The 15852-nt window shown below is 57.3% G+C and overlaps 3 protein-coding genes across 5 annotated transcripts; 1 reads left to right on the top strand and 2 right to left on the bottom strand.

Moving 5' to 3' along the window:
* The first annotated feature begins 3027 nt into the window (after positions 1-3027).
* Positions 3028-6193, top strand: CD63 (CD63 molecule). The gene is made up of 8 exons (XM_033866522.2): positions 3028-3102; positions 3665-3741; positions 4667-4855; positions 5023-5097; positions 5200-5295; positions 5402-5539; positions 5784-5867; positions 6037-6193. Exons 2-8 carry the CDS (start codon positions 3676-3678, stop codon positions 6100-6102), a joined length of 714 nt encoding a protein of 237 aa, XP_033722413.1. The 5' UTR covers positions 3028-3102; positions 3665-3675; the 3' UTR covers positions 6103-6193.
* A 604-nt stretch (positions 6194-6797) lies between these two features.
* RDH5 (retinol dehydrogenase 5) lies at positions 6798-12029 on the bottom strand. 3 transcript variants are annotated; one of them, XM_033866524.2, is made up of 5 exons: positions 10758-12029; positions 9879-10206; positions 9453-9711; positions 7997-8160; positions 6798-7701 (listed from the first exon to the last, which is right to left on the bottom strand). In XM_033866524.2, exons 2-5 carry the CDS (start codon positions 10186-10188, stop codon positions 7478-7480), a joined length of 957 nt encoding a protein of 318 aa, XP_033722415.1. In that variant the 5' UTR covers positions 10189-10206; positions 10758-12029; the 3' UTR covers positions 6798-7477. The 3 variants fall into 3 exon arrangements, with proteins under 3 accessions (XP_033722415.1, XP_033722414.1, XP_073644647.1); XM_033866523.2 differs by having other exon boundaries at positions 6799-7701; positions 9879-10225; XM_073788546.1 differs by having other exon boundaries at positions 6799-7701; positions 9879-12029.
* Positions 12030-12164: 135 nt separating this feature from the next.
* Positions 12165-15842, bottom strand: BLOC1S1 (biogenesis of lysosomal organelles complex 1 subunit 1). The gene is made up of 4 exons (XM_033866526.2): positions 15684-15842; positions 14877-14949; positions 12647-12779; positions 12165-12365 (listed from the first exon to the last, which is right to left on the bottom strand). Exons 1-4 carry the CDS (start codon positions 15742-15744, stop codon positions 12255-12257), a joined length of 378 nt encoding a protein of 125 aa, XP_033722417.1. The 5' UTR covers positions 15745-15842; the 3' UTR covers positions 12165-12254.
* Between the last annotated feature and the right edge of the window lie 10 nt (positions 15843-15852).

Consider the following 15852-nt stretch of genomic DNA (forward strand, 5'->3'; position numbering starts at 1 on the left):
GCAGGGGTCCAGCTCCGCAACTTCCTTTCCCTTTCAGCTCCTTTACTCCCCCATGTTCCTTAAACATAAGGGTTTCCCAAAACTCTGTCTCTGTTTTCTTCTCTTGCTCTGGCCTTCACCCATCTATGGATTTAGATATCACTTTATATATATATATATTTTTTAAAAATTTTATTTATTTTTGGCTGCGCCGGGCCTTTGCTGCATGTGGGCTTTCTCTAGTTGCTGTGAGCGGGGCCTACTCTTCGTTGCGGTGCTCGGGCTTCTCATTGCGGTGGCTTCTCTTGCTGTGGAGCACAGGCTCTAGGCACGCGGGCTTCAGTAGCTGTGGTGCACGGGCTTCAGTAGTTGTGGCTCGCGGGTTCTAGAGCGCAGGCTCAGTAGTTGTGGCCCACAGGCTTAGTTGCTCCGCGGCATGTGGGATCTTCCCGGGCCAGGGATTGAACCTGTGCTCCCTGCATTGGCAGGCGGATTCTTAACCACTGCGCCACCAGGGAAGTCCTAGATATCACTTTTTATCTCCAGTCTGACTACTCCCTCCCGAGTTTCACACCCCCAATTCTAGGTGGGACATCTCCACCCAGCTGCCTCTCATGTGCCTCCTGCCTTGGGTGACAACCACCTCTCCCCTGGGCGCCCAGGTTTGGAAACTCTGAGTCATCTCAGACTCTTCCCACTTCCTCTCCTGCTCCCACAGGTAAGCAGTCACCCCATTCTTTGATCTTCCCTCTCTGAAGGGCTTTTCCAAGGCTTTTCCCCTCCTTTCCCTGGTTCTGGCCTTCATCAGCTCTCCCTTGGACCATGTTGTACCAGCTACCCTCCAGACACTCATCTCTCCTTTCACGGTAGGGCCAATCCCAAGAGAGTTCACCCACCCTCTCCCCTCTGCCTCTAGAACACACCCCACACAGCCACTAGGTTCTCAACAGTCCTGTCACCCAGACTGTCTTCTTCTTTTGCTTCATCTATTGTTTTATGAAGTATTCCAAAATAAATTACAGACAGGACATCTCACCCTTAAATATTTTCGTATGCAACTTTAGAAAATAATTTTCCTATATAATCATACTATCGTCACAGCTAACAAAATTACTTTCTCATGTCTAATCCTCCGTTAATATGCAGATTTGCCTAGCTGTTCCCAAAATGTCTTTCACAGTTTGTTCAGGCAAAGGTTCAGTCAAAGACCAAGCATTATACTTGGTGGTGAGGTAGCTAAAGTTTCTACATCTTGACTTCAGCCCACCTTCCCCCACTCCCATCTGTCACCACATCCTTCCCCAGCCCTGTGAGCTGGCCAACCCCAACGTGTCATGGACTTTTTTTTTTTTTTAATATTTATTTATTTAGTTGGCTGCACCGGGTCTTAGTTGCGGCAGGCATGTGGGATCTAGTTCCCTGACCAGGGATCGAACCCGGGTCCCCTGCATTGGGAGCTCAGAGTCTTAACCACTGGACCACCGAAGTCCCCATGGACTTTGAAAACTACTCCTTTTTTACACTTGGCCCTTTCCTTGTCCCTGGAACGGAGCGACTACCCTTTTATTGTCTAAGGTCACCTGGGAGCGCACCACCCACCTCTGTGAAATCTGTTCTTTTTCTTTCTTCTCTGGGGCAGAGGCACCACCTGTCCCTCCCTCTGCGCTCATCCAGCTGCCACCAGGGGTTTCTGCCTCTGTTCACAGTGTGGGCTCGGTTCTGCCTGCTGGCAGAGGACGGGGCCACCAGTTGCCTCACCTCGCTGGCCCTGCGCCCAGCACGTGCCTGGCAGAAACAGATGAAACTCCTTTCTTCAGCTTCTTTGCTCCTCCTCCACGGCCTGCCTGCCGTGATAATTGGGAAGCAAAATCCAGAAGGGGCTTGGTGTGTCTTGCTGGAAGATTGTGATCCTGGAAACTGGTCCTCAGCCCAGCCCAGATCTCCTTCCTTCTGCTCTTATAGTTTCCTTCCTTGTGCACACGTACTGAAGGCTCAGGAAACGGTTCTTCAGGCAGGACCAGAAGAACCTAAGGGGTTGGGTCCAGGCCAGGGGGGCAGGGGTGTTGTGGTTGGTTCTGTCCTTTGCTTGTTCACACAGCTCCTTCTGCGGACCACCACGCAGAAGAGGTGCGTGGCAGCTTGAGACCAACCCCCTCACCTTCCAGTCCTCTCCTGGCCTTGCCCTGTGGGCTGTCCGCTAGAATGTGATGGAGAAACCCAGGGGATATATGCCATGCCCGCCTTAGTGTCCTCCCCACACCTCTACCGTTAACAGGCTGATCCAGGAGGGGTGGGAGCTGACCTCAGCAATCCTCTCCCAGAGGGAGGGACCTGACTCTGACGTGCCATGATTGGGTGGAATGGTGCTGGGAAGGGCTTCCTCCACGTCGCGGCTCACTACTCAGGAGCCCTAGACAATGGAGAAGGGACTAAGAGAGAGAGGGACAGGAACACCCACTCTAGAACGCTGGGGGATTCCCAGGATGTGAGGCTGGGGACTTTCTGAAAGTTTATTCTGCCCCCACCCGATTCCAGAGAGCCAGCAGCGCCCTCTGCTGACTCAGGGAAGGGGTGGAATGGAGCTGGAGCGAGAGGAAGGGAGTGGGCTCTGGGTGGAGAATGCAGGCCTCTTGAAGACCATCTTGTCACCTCGACTCAGCTCTGCCGCCCGGCCGGGCGCTCAGAGAGTAACTTCGGGCCGCTCATCCCTCCTTTGGCTCTCACACGTCTCCTCCGTTTCCCTGAGCCAGAGAGAACCAGGCGGCGCCGGATCCCGCTCTCCTACCCCGAGGTGGCCCCCTTCTGGCCGCGCCAGGAGGGCGCCAGGCACCCCGAGGTCCTGCCCTGGGCGTCCTCTCTTTGCGGGGGTGGGCGCTGTCTTACGGGCAGGGGCCACGTGGCCTCGACCGGGCTGGGGGCTCGGCCTTCCCCACGCGGGCCGGGTGACTCAGGCCGCAGCTGTTCCCGCGTCACATGAGGGAGGCTGGGGCCACTCGGCGGGGGAGGGGGCTGTGGCTGGAGTCGGGGCGGGGCCGCGCGCCGGGCGGGGCCAGAGCCGGGGGGCGCAGCTAGAGAGCGCCTGAGCCGCGGCAGGAGAGCAGCGCACAGCGTCGGGGAGCCCAGGTGAGGACGCGGGGCTCGCGCCGGCTTCCGCGTGGGGTGGGGAGGGGCTCGCCCCGGGCCTCCGAAGATCCGCCGCGTTCCTCGCCGCTCCCGAGGCCCTTGCAACTTTGCAAAGTTCCGGAGGCCCGGGCGGAGTGGGGGTGGGGGGGCGCCGGCCGCACTTCTGTTTGGCGGTGGTCAGAGCCCAGGGGAAAGGGCCTGGGGGTCGGGCTGGGGCTGAGGACTGTTTCTCGTGACTAGTTAGGTGGGGAGGGGGTGTTTAACGCCTGGGGGCTGGAGGGTCGAGGGTGGGCGTCCGGCCCTGGCCCCCGCCGGCGCCCTGGGTTGGGTCCCGGGCCGCGGAGGCGGCGGGGCGGGGTCCGGGCTGGGCGGCGGGCGCCCCCACCCCTCTCCTGCGGGGAGAAGAGGGGGCTGGGAGACGTGGATCTGACCGCGGGTTTCCGGGTGGGAGGGGCCTGGAATGGGGGCCCCGCAGGGAAGGTCTCGAGGCCCGGCAGGGAGCTCGGAAGCCGAGATCCCCCTTCGACAGGTTCTGATCCCCCTGCCGTCCCCTCTGCCCCAGGCCAGGCAGCCATGGCGGTGGAAGGAGGAATGAAATGTGTCAAGTTCTTGCTCTACGTTCTTCTGTTGGCCTTTTGCGTGAGTGGGGAGCGGGGACGGTGAGGGCGCGCTGGCAGGGTGCGGGGAGACCTGGCTCCGGAGTGGTGAGGGCTGAGGGGCCAGGAATGAAGGCAGCTGGGGACCAGATGTGGAAGGAAAGCCCGGGAACGACCGAGGCCAGCGCGGCCGTCCTCTTCTCCAGCTTTCAGGAACCTCTGAGGCTGGTTTGGACCGACAATGGCGGGCCACCCTCCCCGTAACCCCTCCGGGCCCTTCCTGTCTGGTGACCCAGTCTCTTGTGATATGGGGCAGTGGGGCAACCAGCCAACCGCCTGATGCTATCGCCACCCTCCTCTCTCCCCCTCCACTCCGTCATTTCTTGCCATTCCCTCATCACCCCTGCCGGCTGCTTGGGGTGGGTAAGGGCTCTGCCCACCTCCATTGCTCCCGTCCTGGGCTCCTGGCTGGAGAGGCTACCGTTTGTCCAGGAAGGGGCAGGCTACTTTTACCCCCTTTTCCTCCTCCCTGGCCTAGTCGGCTTGAGGAACCCTAGTCACAGCTGATGAGGATGTGGTGGGCATTGGAGGATAGTGAGAGGGCAGTTCTGGGAGCCCTGGAGGCCCAGAGGAAGCAAGCGGCTCAAAGGAAGCACTGCTCTTTGTTGGTGTTAAGCACTGCCCTGGGGTCAAGGCTTTCTGAGAATGTCTCTGTTTGTTTTTGGTGAGGAGCTTCTTGAAAGAAGGCGTGGTTCCTCCTGGTTGCCTTCTCCCAGAGAGCCTTGAACAATTTCCCAGCCCTCACTGTGGGGCAAGGATGCGTCCTCCTTCTCCCCCATAGTCAGAAGTTTCCTGGGGCTGTGAGAATCGGCCTCTATGGCGCAGGGTTCCGCCTGTGTCCTGGGTGCACCACCGTGAAGGGCTGATGGGTTGTGGGTCTTCTGAATCCTGACCTGCCCTCCTCCCAGGCCTTTGCAGTGGGGCTGATCGCTGTGGGCATAGGGGCCCAGCTTGTCCTGAATCAGACCATCACCCCGGGGACCACCCCTGGCTCCCTGTTGCCCGTGGTCATCATCGCAGTGGGTGCCTTCCTCTTCCTGGTGGCCTTTGTGGGCTGCTGCGGAGCCTGCAAGGAGAACTACTGTCTCATGATCACGGTGAGTGGGTACAGGCCAGCCTGGGTGCCTGGGACTGCGGAAGGGCATTTCTCTGGAGGGGGCTTGTCGGGGTGGGTGGGTGAGGGAAACCTTGGTGAACGTTCCCGAGACCGGCAGGCCCATCTCACCCAGACTCCAAACGTGACTCCCGTCCTTTGCACCTGCAGTTTGCCATCTTCCTGTCCCTTATCATGCTGGTGGAGGTGGCTGCAGCCATTGCTGGCTATGTGTTTAGAGACAAGGTAAGCAAGGAGTAAAGGGAGGGCCTTGCCTCAGAGGCCTGGAGACTCTGGGACCCAGGTGCCCTGAATTCTGGCCTCAACAGTGCTCCTCCCTACTCCCAGGTGATATCCGAATTTAATAAGGATTTCCGGCAGCAGATGCAGAATTATCCCCAAAACAACCATACAGCATCGATCCTGGACAGTATGCAGGAAGACGTGAGTGGGGTTGCTGGGAGCAGGGGTAATGGGGGAAGGAGATTCTCATCTCTATGTTGAAGATGGAGGTTCACCTAACAGCCTTTTCCCCCATATCTTTCCGCAGTTTAAGTGCTGCGGGGCGGCTAACTACACAGACTGGGAGAAGATCCTGATGGTGGCCAAGCGAGTCCCTGACTCCTGCTGTGTCAATGTCACTCAGGGCTGTGGGATTAATTTCAACGTGAAGGATATCCATACTGAGGTAGGGAGGGGGCTGAGATAGTAGGGGACTTGGGGAAGCTGGGAAATGTTTCAGGAGGAAAGAGGGACCCGGGGTGGAGGTGGAGAGGGTTGGGGCTCTGGGAAGTTGGGCGTCAGGGGTGGGGAGGGAATTTGGGTATACTAGGGGTGGGGTTAAAGGTACAGAGGGTGGGGGAGAGACAGATGGTCCAAGGAAGGTGGGTGGGAAGTTTCTGATGGTGTCTTGTGTGCCTGCCACCCTTCAGGGCTGTGTGGAGAAGATCGGGGGCTGGCTGAGGGACAGACTGCTGGTGGTGGCTGCAGTAGCCCTGGGCATTGCCTTTGTGGAGGTGAGAGACGCCCTTGAGCATCTGGGATCTAGGGGCAGTGGGAGGGTGCTGAGCAGGAGGTGCTGGCCTGGGGAGGGGAGGCCTGGTGGTGTTTGGGGTCTCTTGGGTGGGCCCCGGGTACCTTACTTCCCTGACTCCCCTTCACCCCCATCTCTGTCTTTGCTTCTAGGTCCTGGGTATCGTCTTTGCCTGCTGCCTTGTGAAGAGCATCCGAAGTGGCTATGAGGTGATGTAGGGGGTCTAGTCTCTTCAGCCCCCTCATCCAGGGGAGTGGGTAGTATACTCCAGGTTTTTCAATTAAACGGATTATTTTTTCAGACCGAAAAGAGAGAGAGTCTCAGTTTGTCTTAAAGAGTGATACTTTATCCCTTCCCCCTCCTCATCCATGTTCCTGTCCTCTGGGACCCCGTTCTGTTTGCACCTCTGGAAAGGCAGGCCTACTTTGGGGGGTGTGGAGGAAAGGAGGATTGTGCTGAAGGCGTTCGTTGGGCTGGCAGTGGAAGTGGGGATCCCGAGGCGGCTGAGGCCCACTGCCCTCCCTGTCTCCTAGTCTTGTGCTGCCAGGCTCAGTGCTGAAGTGTTCGTGAAGCCATTTCCCACGTCAAAGGGATTCTCTACCAAGGTCCCACCTGGGAGAGACCAGCCCACATCCGCTGTCGACATCTTCTCCCTGGCCTTCTGCCCACCTCTGAGGGCCCAGCAACTCCTTGCCACCCTGACCCTCAAGGGGGCCTGGCTCCTTTCAGGATGGTGACAAGTTGCTTTTATACCTGTGTGGCCAGTGTCTATCCTTCTTGACTTACGTTAGATAACAGAAGAATTTAAGAGGGTATTGGCTTTTTTCCCATGGAAACCACCCAGCTTGGCCTTGACCCCTCTTCATCACCTCCCCATGCCCCGCTTCCCACTCCAAACACTGAATTTCAACCTTACTCCAGGAAGAAAGGAAACATCCAACAGTGCCCTCTAGTGGCCACCCCTCCAGGTGCAGCTTCAAAGATGCCTTACAGATGCAAGACAATCCCCTTGCGCCCCCGAGTGGGTGCTGGTTGTTTTGCAGGTACTAAATGGGCCAGAGACCCTGGAGGATGTCAGCCTAGGTTAGTTAGGAGTTACATAGGGTCTTCCACTGGGCACCTTCATTTTTGCCCACCTACAGTGTTTTTTGTTTTGTTTTGAACAACACACATTTTAATTAATTAATTTTTGGCTGTGTTGGGTCTTCGTTGCTGTGCGTGGGCTTTCTCTATTTGCGGCGAGCGGGCGCTATTCTTCATTGCGGTGTGCGGGTTTCTCATCGTCGTGGCTTCTAGTGTTGCAGAGCACAGGCTCTAGGTGCCCGGGCTTCAGTAGTTGTGGCACGCGGGCTCAGTACTTGTGGCGCACGGGCTTAGTAGCTACGCAGCCTGTGCGATCTTCCCGGACCAGGGCTCGATCCCGTGTCCCCTGCACTGGCAGGCGGATTCTTAACCACTGCGCCACCAGGGAAGCCCCAATACACATTTATTGAGTGCCTGTTTTGTACCAAGCACCAGGCAGTGCCAGGGTGGGGGACAGAAATAAATCAAAGTCCTTGCCTTGAACGACAACCTCTTGCTGGAGGGCTGAGTTCAGTAGACCGCCTGAGCAGGCTTGGGAAGGACCCAGGTGAGCACAGCATCCACCAGGCTGGCTGGCAGGTAGGAGGCTGGCAGCCAGAGCAGCTTGGCATCCCAGCCTGGGCTGTAGCGGGTTCTGGGGTGACGGGCAGTCAGGGCATGCTCCAGGCACTTGCTCACCTTGGTCAGGTCCGGGTCACAGATCAGGTTCATGATGCGCTGCTGCACTCTCAGATCTGCGGCCCAGCGGACGGTTGTAATCAGTGTCCCTGTCCTGTTCCAGCCTACCTCAGGCCCTATCTCCTGGGGCCTGGGGCTTGCTGCCCAGTAGAGGTGAGAGGGGTCCTCAGTCCCCTCCCCAGTTTGGGGAGTGGGCAGGTTGCACATGGCCTGGGTGTTCTATGGCATCCCGTTCACCCTCACCCCTTCCCTGACTGCTCTACCCACCTCCTCCCAGCAGGCTGGTGCAGGCCTGGCCTTTGTGGCACTCTCATTTCCCTTCATATGCCCCTGCGTGGGCCCATCACTCACATTTGGTGAGGAAGGTCTCCCCATAGAGAGCCTGTGTGGCTGGAGGCAGCCGTGCCCAGCAGGCCTGCAGGCTGTCCTCCAGACTTTCCAGGTTTGTCACGGGGGTTCGGAAGAAGCCAGGCTCCACGATAGAGACTCGTACCCCGAAAGGAGCCACGTCCCGCCTGGAGTGGGGGCAGAGGGAGGTTTCTGGGTTCTTGTCTTTATAGGGAGAGGACTTCAGGGACATGGGTAGGGAGGCTAAGATAGGAAAGCATCACAGGGTCAGTGGTCATGACAGGAAGGGATATCCCCGCTGCCCTGGGATGAGGGGCAAGTGGGGCAGAGGGAAGGAGGTATTTTTGAGGTTTGTTTTCCTTTGTATTCTCTTCTAGCATCTAGAGCAGGGACTTGCAAACTTCTTAAAGGGCCAGACAGTAAATATTTTCCACGTTGCAGATCTAAAAGTAATGATATTATGTAGCTACTTATATAACCATTTACACTGTCGCCATTTAAAAATGTAAAAGCCATTATTAGCTTGTAGGCCAGTGGCGGGATCTGGCCTGAGAACCACAATCTGCCAACTCCTGAACTGGAAGAACCACAGTCCCCAGATCCCAAAACACAGGGTTGAGCCCCAACGGCTGGATATGGAGGTTGTAGACTGGTGTTTGCTGGGGGAAGGCGGGAGTACTCGGCACAGACTGCAGAAGTCCAAGTATAAAGTACGTGTTCTGTGATGCTGATTGGAAAATTAAAAGACTGAGGCATAGGGACAAAAGTAGACATTGATGTCGTTTGCTGAGTGATGGTGACAGAGGAAGACTTCCTTCAGAAGGTGGGCCCAGCTTGGGGGAATCAAACTCTGCTCCTGTGTCATCCTTAAGTCTCCCTTGTGCTCTCATGGGACTTTGAACATTATTGTTTAAAGATGAGGGGCAGGAGAATGTAATGACCAGGGTCTGTAGGCAAGCAGACCTGGGCATACGTGGCAGTGCTCCCACTGTCATGTGGTCTTGGGGAACTTATGTTACCTAAGGGTGTTAACACCTACCCTTACAGGATTTTTGGGAGAGTTGAATGAGAAAGTGTTCAGTAGAGGTACTAGCTCATGGTAAGTAATAGTTGTTATTAGTAATAATAACATTAATAAGAATGAGAGCGGGCTTTTGGGGGCATTTTCTACGTGCCAGGCTCTGTTGGGGCCTCACATGTACCTCATTTTACTCACCCATGAGGCGGGCCTTCTCATCCTGATTTAACAGAGGAGGAACAAACTGGGGAAAAGAGAAGTAACTGACTAAGGTCACCAAGCTCACATGAGAGAAGGCTGGGATTTGAACCCACAAACTCGAGCCCTAAACTGTCTCTAAGTTTCCACCACGCCCTGCTTTCATCAGCTCTGCAGGGCAGATGCTAACCTGCTTGTTGAGTGGCTCCCCCCGGACTGGGAGCAGGGCCCTGCACCCCTCACCTCAGGCTGTCAGAGAACGCCTCCAGGCCAAACTTGGAGACACAGTAGCCCCCTCCATTGGCTGCCAGGCGGCCCAGCACACTGGTGATGTTGATCACCCGGCCCTGGGCCTGCCGCAGCAGGGGCAGCAGGGCGAGGGTGACCCCGATGGGACCCAGTGTGTTCACATTCAGCACCCGCTGGAAATCCTCCTGTGTCTGCCAAGGTGTGGGCCCGATGATGCCAGCCGTGCCGGCATTATTCACCAGACCAAAAAGCCCTGTGGGGAGGTGAGACAGGCACAGGGTAGGTGAGGCATTCCAATGGGCCCTCTCCTTTCCGGGAGGATCTGAGCCCTGCTCCTCCCCCGCAGTCCCTCTAGCTTCCCACAGCCCCTGCGAGTGCACACCTTACGCCCCGTTCCCGGTGGCCCCTTGCCATACTCACCTGCTTCCCCGACGTGTGTTTCCACCCACTTGGCTGCCTGCCGGACGCTCTGGGGATCTGTGACATCCAGCAGGGTGGTGTGGAGTCGGGAGGAGGCCACCCGCTCAAGGTCCTCTGCCCCTGAGGGGGTCAGGCAGCTGGCCAGGACTCGGAAGCCTCTCTGGTCCAGCCTCAGTGCCAGAAGCCGCCCAAAGCCCGAGTCACAGCCGGTGACAAAGACGAAAGCATCGCTGGCGGGCAGGCTCTGCCGGTCCCTGAGCAACCACAGTGCTGCCCAGAGCGAGACTCCAAGAAGCAGAGGCAGCCACATGGCCGGACCCCAAGTGACCTGCAGGTGGCAGCCGAAGCTGGGCAGGGAGACTTGTCTAGTTTACTCTGGCCCACCAGCCCTCGCCCCTCATATCTTCCCCCTAACTGGAAGTCTCTGGTTTGAGCAGTCTGAGACTCGCAAACTACAGTTCATCTAAGTAAAGCGAAGATCTGGGCAGACCCTGTATCTGTGGGTAACTTAACTAAAACCAGATGAGCTGGGTCCTGTGTGCAGACCCGCCACACAGGAGCAGAGGGATCTTGTTATCACCTCTTACCTCCTGCTAAACCAGCTGGGCCTTATTTTTGGAGACACATACGGAGCCCCTGCATTTTAGTCCTGCTGGCTCCAAGCTTACTGTGTGAGGCCGAGCACCTCACTGTGTCTCGGAACCTGTTTTCTCATCTACCAAGTGGGACTATCACCCAGCACACCCACCTGGGAACCGCGGGGGATCAAAAGGGATAAAGTGTGAGGAGGCGCATGAAAAGCTTTAGGCTTTGAGTTATCAATACATGAACATCTTGCCAGTCTTCTCATAGCCCCCGAGCTCCCAGTACCCTGCTTACCTTCTCAGGGGAAAGCTAGCAGGCACTACAACACCTGAAGTTTCTTCTTTTGCTTTGCTTGAGAAACTTTGCTCCAGGGCTTCCCAGGCTCCCACTAGCTACCACTGAGGCCAAAGTCCGAGGCAGGTGGACTGGGTGCCAGAAGTATTAAGTGCATGTGGGGCGGGGTGGGGGAGGAGGAGCCAGGGAGGCTGAGGCCTGTGGGTTGAAGCCAGGGCTTGCTACAGGCCAGAAGCGCCCAGTGCCCTGCTTGGCTCTCTTTTCCAGTGGGGCTCCCTGAGCACCTCTGTCACAGATTCTTTTCTTTTTCTTTTTTTTTCTAAATTTTTGAATTCCACAAGGCTTAGTCGTTTTTTTTTTTTTTTTGCGGTACGCGGGCCTCTCACTGTTGTGGCCTCTCCCGTTGTGGAGCACAGGCTCCAGACGCGCAGGCTCAGGGGCCATGGCCCAGGGGCCCAGCCGCTCCGCGGCATGTGGGATCTTCCCGGACCAAGGCACGAACCCGTGTCCTGCAGGTGGACTCTCAACCACTGCGCCACCAGGGAAGCCCCATTTTTTTTCTGTTGTTTTTTGTTCTTTTTTTTTAATTTATTTTTTGGCTGCGTCGGGTCTTCATTGCTGTGTGCAGGCTTTCTCTAGTTGCGGAGAGCGGGGGCTACTCTTTGTTGCGGTGCGCGGGCTTCTCATTGCAGTGGTTTCCCTTGTTGCAGAGCACGGGCTCTCGGTGCCCGGGCTTCAGTAGTTGCAGCTCGCGGGCTCTAGAGCGCAGGCTCAGTAGTTGTCGCCCACGGGCTTAGTAGCTCCGCGGCATGTGGGATCTTCCTGGACCAGGGCTCGAACCCGTGTCCCCTGCATTGGCAGGCGGATTCTTAACCGCTGCGCCACAAGGGAAGTCCTGTCACAGATTCTTAAGAGGAGGGATCTATCAAGGATGGCAGCTGCCCCTCTCTGTTGGTGACCTTGGACCTGTCACTCCTCCCCCTTCCCTGCCCTGAAGTGCTCCCATGCCCAAGAATTAATCTCCCAACTGGTCCAGACTCATGACACTGCTTAGCACCAGGCTGGGAGAGGCCGTGAGCACGTGGAGAGGCAGAGAGCCAGAGCTGGACCAGGCCTGCTCCCTGTCTTGTTTCTCCTCTGCGGGAAATGGAAGTCCTGGGTTAGGAAGCTTGGGACAGGGCCCCCTGCCCTTCTCTGGGGAGGGGTGGGAAACTCCCACCCTCTGCTTACCCAACAGTACCTGCATCAGGTACCAGGCCCAAGGAGGAGAAGAGAGTTGAGCTTGTAAGAGGAAGCTAGTTCCAGCCTCTACCCAAAAGGTACCATTGCTCAGAGGAAGAGTCTTCGAACCTTCCATTCCTACCGCCCACACTGAGCTAGTAGCTCCTTGAGACACACACAGAGAAATGGAGGCTTGTGTTTTATTCATGGCCTGTCACCCTCCTTCCTGCCCGCCTGGGGGAGGTAGGAGGAATGGGGGAGGGGAGGGCAGTGGGGCTAGGAGGGGGCCGACTGCAGCTGCCCTTTGTAGACGTACTCCAGCGCGGTGGCAATGGTGCGCATGTCCAGCTCGATGCTCCGAGCCCAGTTCTCCACATCCCCGATTTCCTGGAAGGTGGTGGTGGGGTGCGGAGTCCGGGAGTCAGGGTGGGTGGGGTGTGGCTCTAGGGGATGGATGGGGGTACTTTCATTCCATCCCCTACAAAGGGCTTCGTGTGGACCCACCAGCTGCTTTTACTTCTCTAGCTTCTGTGACACTGGGGCCATAGATTTCTGGGGTTTCTGGGACGATCCCCACTTCCTCCTCAACCCCAGGCCTGAGGTGACCGCACTGGAGGCAGCCAGTGGGGGCGCAGGATGTGGCTGGAGACGTAGGGAGCGTGGCCTACCTTGAGCGCCTGGTTGAAGTTCTCCACCATCCCGATCCACTGGCCTGTCTGCTTGGCAAACTGGGCAGCCTGGACCTGTAGGGTCTTCACCTCGTGGTCCAGCTTTCTCTGGTTCATGTAGGCCTGGGCCACGCTAGAGGTTGCAGGAGGAAGGAGGTCAACTCGCCCAGCTGGTGGGGAGTGGTCTCCAGAACTGATACCCCACTGCCAGAGTGGGAGGCCGGTCAGGAGTCAGGCTGGAGAAAACCGTGTGATTTTGGCCATTCCTGGATGTGAGGCAAATGACTACGATGTACATGCAAATGAGCCCGGTCCCTTCCTTCCATTCCCAGGATTCCCAGGAGAGCCTAGCCGGGAGCTGACCAGAAACATACCATTTCCTACCCCCAGAGGAGTTCTTGAAGCTGGGTGAGAAAAGGGAGGGTTAACCTGGTGGGGCTGAGGGGTATCACTGAGGAAGAAGCTGGGAGGGAAAAGGGGGCGTGGGGAAGCTTGGGAAATCCAGCGGCAGGGACACATCTGGCAATGATTGGAAGGCCAGAGATCCGTGCGAGAAGTTGGGAAGGGAAATTGGGCTCCTCCCTGAATCTAGGGTGGGATGGGAGAGCAACCCCCTCCCCAGGAACTCAGGGTCAAGGGAAGATATCCCAAGGGCTGCTTCTTGGCTCTCTCTCCCAGTCCTCCTCTCGCCCACACAGATGAACGAACACACACACACACACTCTCTCTCTCTCTTCCTTCTGCTCTAGGCAACTGGTTTTCTATTCTCCTCGATCATGGTTGCCTGCAGTTACATTACTGCCCCAAGGCTGGTATCCCCGCCCCCCGCTCACCCCCCCCCCCCACCCCGCAATAACTGTTCCCCCTTGCTGGCTGATGAATCTTTCATTCCCCACCCCAAAGCTCTGGGTCAGCTGAGAGACTCCACATCCGCTGCCCCCACCCACTGGAATCTGTGGGGACTGGAGGGGACAAGGGGATGGGGCGGGGGGGGTGTCTAGAGAGTGGGAAGGACACCTGACAGGGGCTGAGATAGACTGAGCCTTTGTTTTCCTTTCTGGGGAATGAGAGGAGCCGTGGGCAGCAACACAAAACCCTTTCTAATCTGGCTTTGGCTTAGCTGCCCTCTAAGCTGAAAGTGGGGTGGCCCCTAGCAAAGGAAGAGAAGCAGGAGAAGCCTGGGCCAACCACAGAGCAGAGCCCAGGAGGCGCCAATGTGGGAGGGAGGGAAGCCACAGACCCTGTCCCTTCTCTCTGGGGGACAGCTGGGTCACAGTACGGAGTGTTGGAGGAGCTGAAACAGTCATAGCAGGGTGCTCCCAATGCTTCAAGATTCCCCTGGGAGTTCCTGAAATCCTTATTTTCCCTGTTGACCTCTTGCTTTCTCTCATTCACACTGCGTGGAGGGAGAGGCCTGGAGGGAAGGGAGATCAGAGGCCCCAACCACAGCCTTCTCTCCCTCTAATCTTCCCGAGATGAGCAATGAAGGTGACAGTTCCTGCCTGGCTCACTTAGGTGACTCAGCCTCTGACTTCACAGCCAAGCTATTCGACTTGCCCTGGGGTGGAAGGCATCATACTGCCTCCTTTCTCCCAACAGATGGCCTGGCTATCAGATCATCATCTCTCCACTTTTCTGGGTCACTCAGGGTCAAGAGACAATGTTCTTTGCTCCTTCCCAAGTCACTGGTCATTACTGGCATCCTCACTTAGGACCAAGGCAAGGGGTGGTCTCTGGAGACCCAGAAGGAAGGGAAGTGACAGCCTGGCTCTAAGGTGGCTCCTGGCATAGGTTCTGCCCTCACCCTCACCAGCTGTGCCATCTCTTTCCTGCCAGCTGCTCTCCAGGTCTGCCAGAGGGTGGGAGGTGGAGAAGGAGGGGCTGGGAAGCTGTGGTGAAGGACGGTGCTCTCCCTCCTGCTGGAAGTGACAGCTGCACTTGGACGGGTGAAGAGAGGTGGCCAGACGGCATCACGTTGTGAGCACCAGGGAAGTTATTGTTGGGAAGGGGAAATCTGGCTGCTTTTCCAACCACCGCAGCTGTTCCTCTCTGCCCTTGTTAGGGGTCAGAGCTGGCTCAAGCCTCTCTCCATAAAAGTTAAGCTGGGTGGGAGGAGGATAGGGGAATGAGCAGAACATCTCATCTCCTCAAGAGCAGTCTGAGGGCTAGACCTTGCCAGTGCCTAAACTTGGGGGGGGCGGGGTTGGTGTTGATGGGAAGAGGTTCATACCCCACATTGAGGTGATCCACCAAAGCTTCTGTCAGGCAGGTCGCTGCAGTGATAGCCTCTCGCCTCCTCTTCTCTGGGTGGAGGGGGAAAAGGGATTAGAATGGAGGCTTGGTTTTTTGAGGGGTGGTGCTTAAGGTTCCCCCACCCATTCATTACTATTCTGCTAGTTGTGGGAACATTTCAACTAATCTCAGAGTGCCAGAGCTGAAAGGACCTTGCAAAACATAAAGCAAGCCCTTTCATTTTAGCGGTGAGGAAACTGGTACCCTGAGAAGGGAAGCAATTCGCCCGGGGACGCTAACGAGTCTGTGGCAACGCCCAGGACTCCAGCCTCTCAGGCACGCTTTTCCCCATGTCTTGGCTTTAGGATTGGTAACTCCGGGATTCCCAGCCCGGATTCAGGAAACAAGGGCCCCACCCCCATTTCGGTGGTTTCAGGCCTCCAAGAATCCCAGCTCTGCTGGGTCCCCAACACCCGCTTCCTTTCAGGAGCGTTCCTTCCCACTTCCAGGATGAGCGGCTCCGTGGACCAATCGGCACAGCGTTCCGTGACAGAGGGCGGGGCTAGGATGCCGCGGAGACAGCGTGGGGGGCGTTGCCGTGGGGGACTGGAGCGCTGCTACAGACCAGGGCCCGTTGGCAAGAGAACGGAGCTCCCCAAAAAGCTCCTCTAATTCCCTCTCCCACATGCCCGTGCCCACTGGCCTGCGCCTTTCCTTGGATTTGGGCCGTTACTCAAGGTCCAGGCTCCGGGCTGAGGCTAGGCCGCGGCGGGAGAGAAAACGGCGGACTGGATATTTGGCTCACCCTGCAGCTCCTTGCGTTCATTCTGCTTGGCCTGGTGTTCTTTCAGCAGGCGGGACAGCATGGTCGCGGCGGGCTGGGGGCAGGGCGCGCCCGGCCCCCTCCGGCTCCCGGAACTGGAACGAGCTGCTCGGCTCCCGCTGGGCCCGGGGTCACGTGACTGCAGTGTCAC

Source organism: Tursiops truncatus, chromosome 11, assembly GCF_011762595.2.
Source record: "Tursiops truncatus isolate mTurTru1 chromosome 11, mTurTru1.mat.Y, whole genome shotgun sequence".
NCBI classification, from domain to species: domain Eukaryota; kingdom Metazoa; phylum Chordata; class Mammalia; order Artiodactyla; family Delphinidae; genus Tursiops; species Tursiops truncatus.

Bases quoted from the DNA above. Each gene is read 5' to 3' on its own strand.
- CD63 (XM_033866522.2), top strand. From the start codon at position 3,676: ATGGCGGTGGAAGGAGGAATGAAATGTGTCAAGTTCTTGCTCTACGTT. The intron at 5,098-5,199 runs GTAAGCAAGGAG...CCCTACTCCCAG, and splicing joins GCTATGTGTTTAGAGACAAG to GTGATATCCGAATTTAATAA. The intron at 5,868-6,036 runs GTGAGAGACGCC...CTTTGCTTCTAG, and splicing joins TGGGCATTGCCTTTGTGGAG to GTCCTGGGTATCGTCTTTGC.
- BLOC1S1 (XM_033866526.2), bottom strand. From the start codon at position 15,744: ATGCTGTCCCGCCTGCTGAAAGAACACCAGGCCAAGCAGAATGAACGC. The intron at 14,950-15,683 runs GTGAGCCAAATA...CCCTCCACCCAG, and splicing joins TGAACGCAAGGAGCTGCAGG to AGAAGAGGAGGCGAGAGGCT. The intron at 12,366-12,646 runs GTAGGCCACGCT...ACCACCTTCCAG, and splicing joins ACTTCAACCAGGCGCTCAAG to GAAATCGGGGATGTGGAGAA.
- RDH5 (XM_033866524.2), bottom strand. From the start codon at position 10,188: ATGTGGCTGCCTCTGCTTCTTGGAGTCTCGCTCTGGGCAGCACTGTGG. The intron at 9,712-9,878 runs GTGAGTATGGCA...ACCTCCCCACAG, and splicing joins AACACACGTCGGGGAAGCAG to GGCTTTTTGGTCTGGTGAAT. The intron at 7,702-7,996 runs GTGAGTGATGGG...GCTGGGCCGCAG, and splicing joins GGAGACCTTCCTCACCAAAT to ATCTGAGAGTGCAGCAGCGC.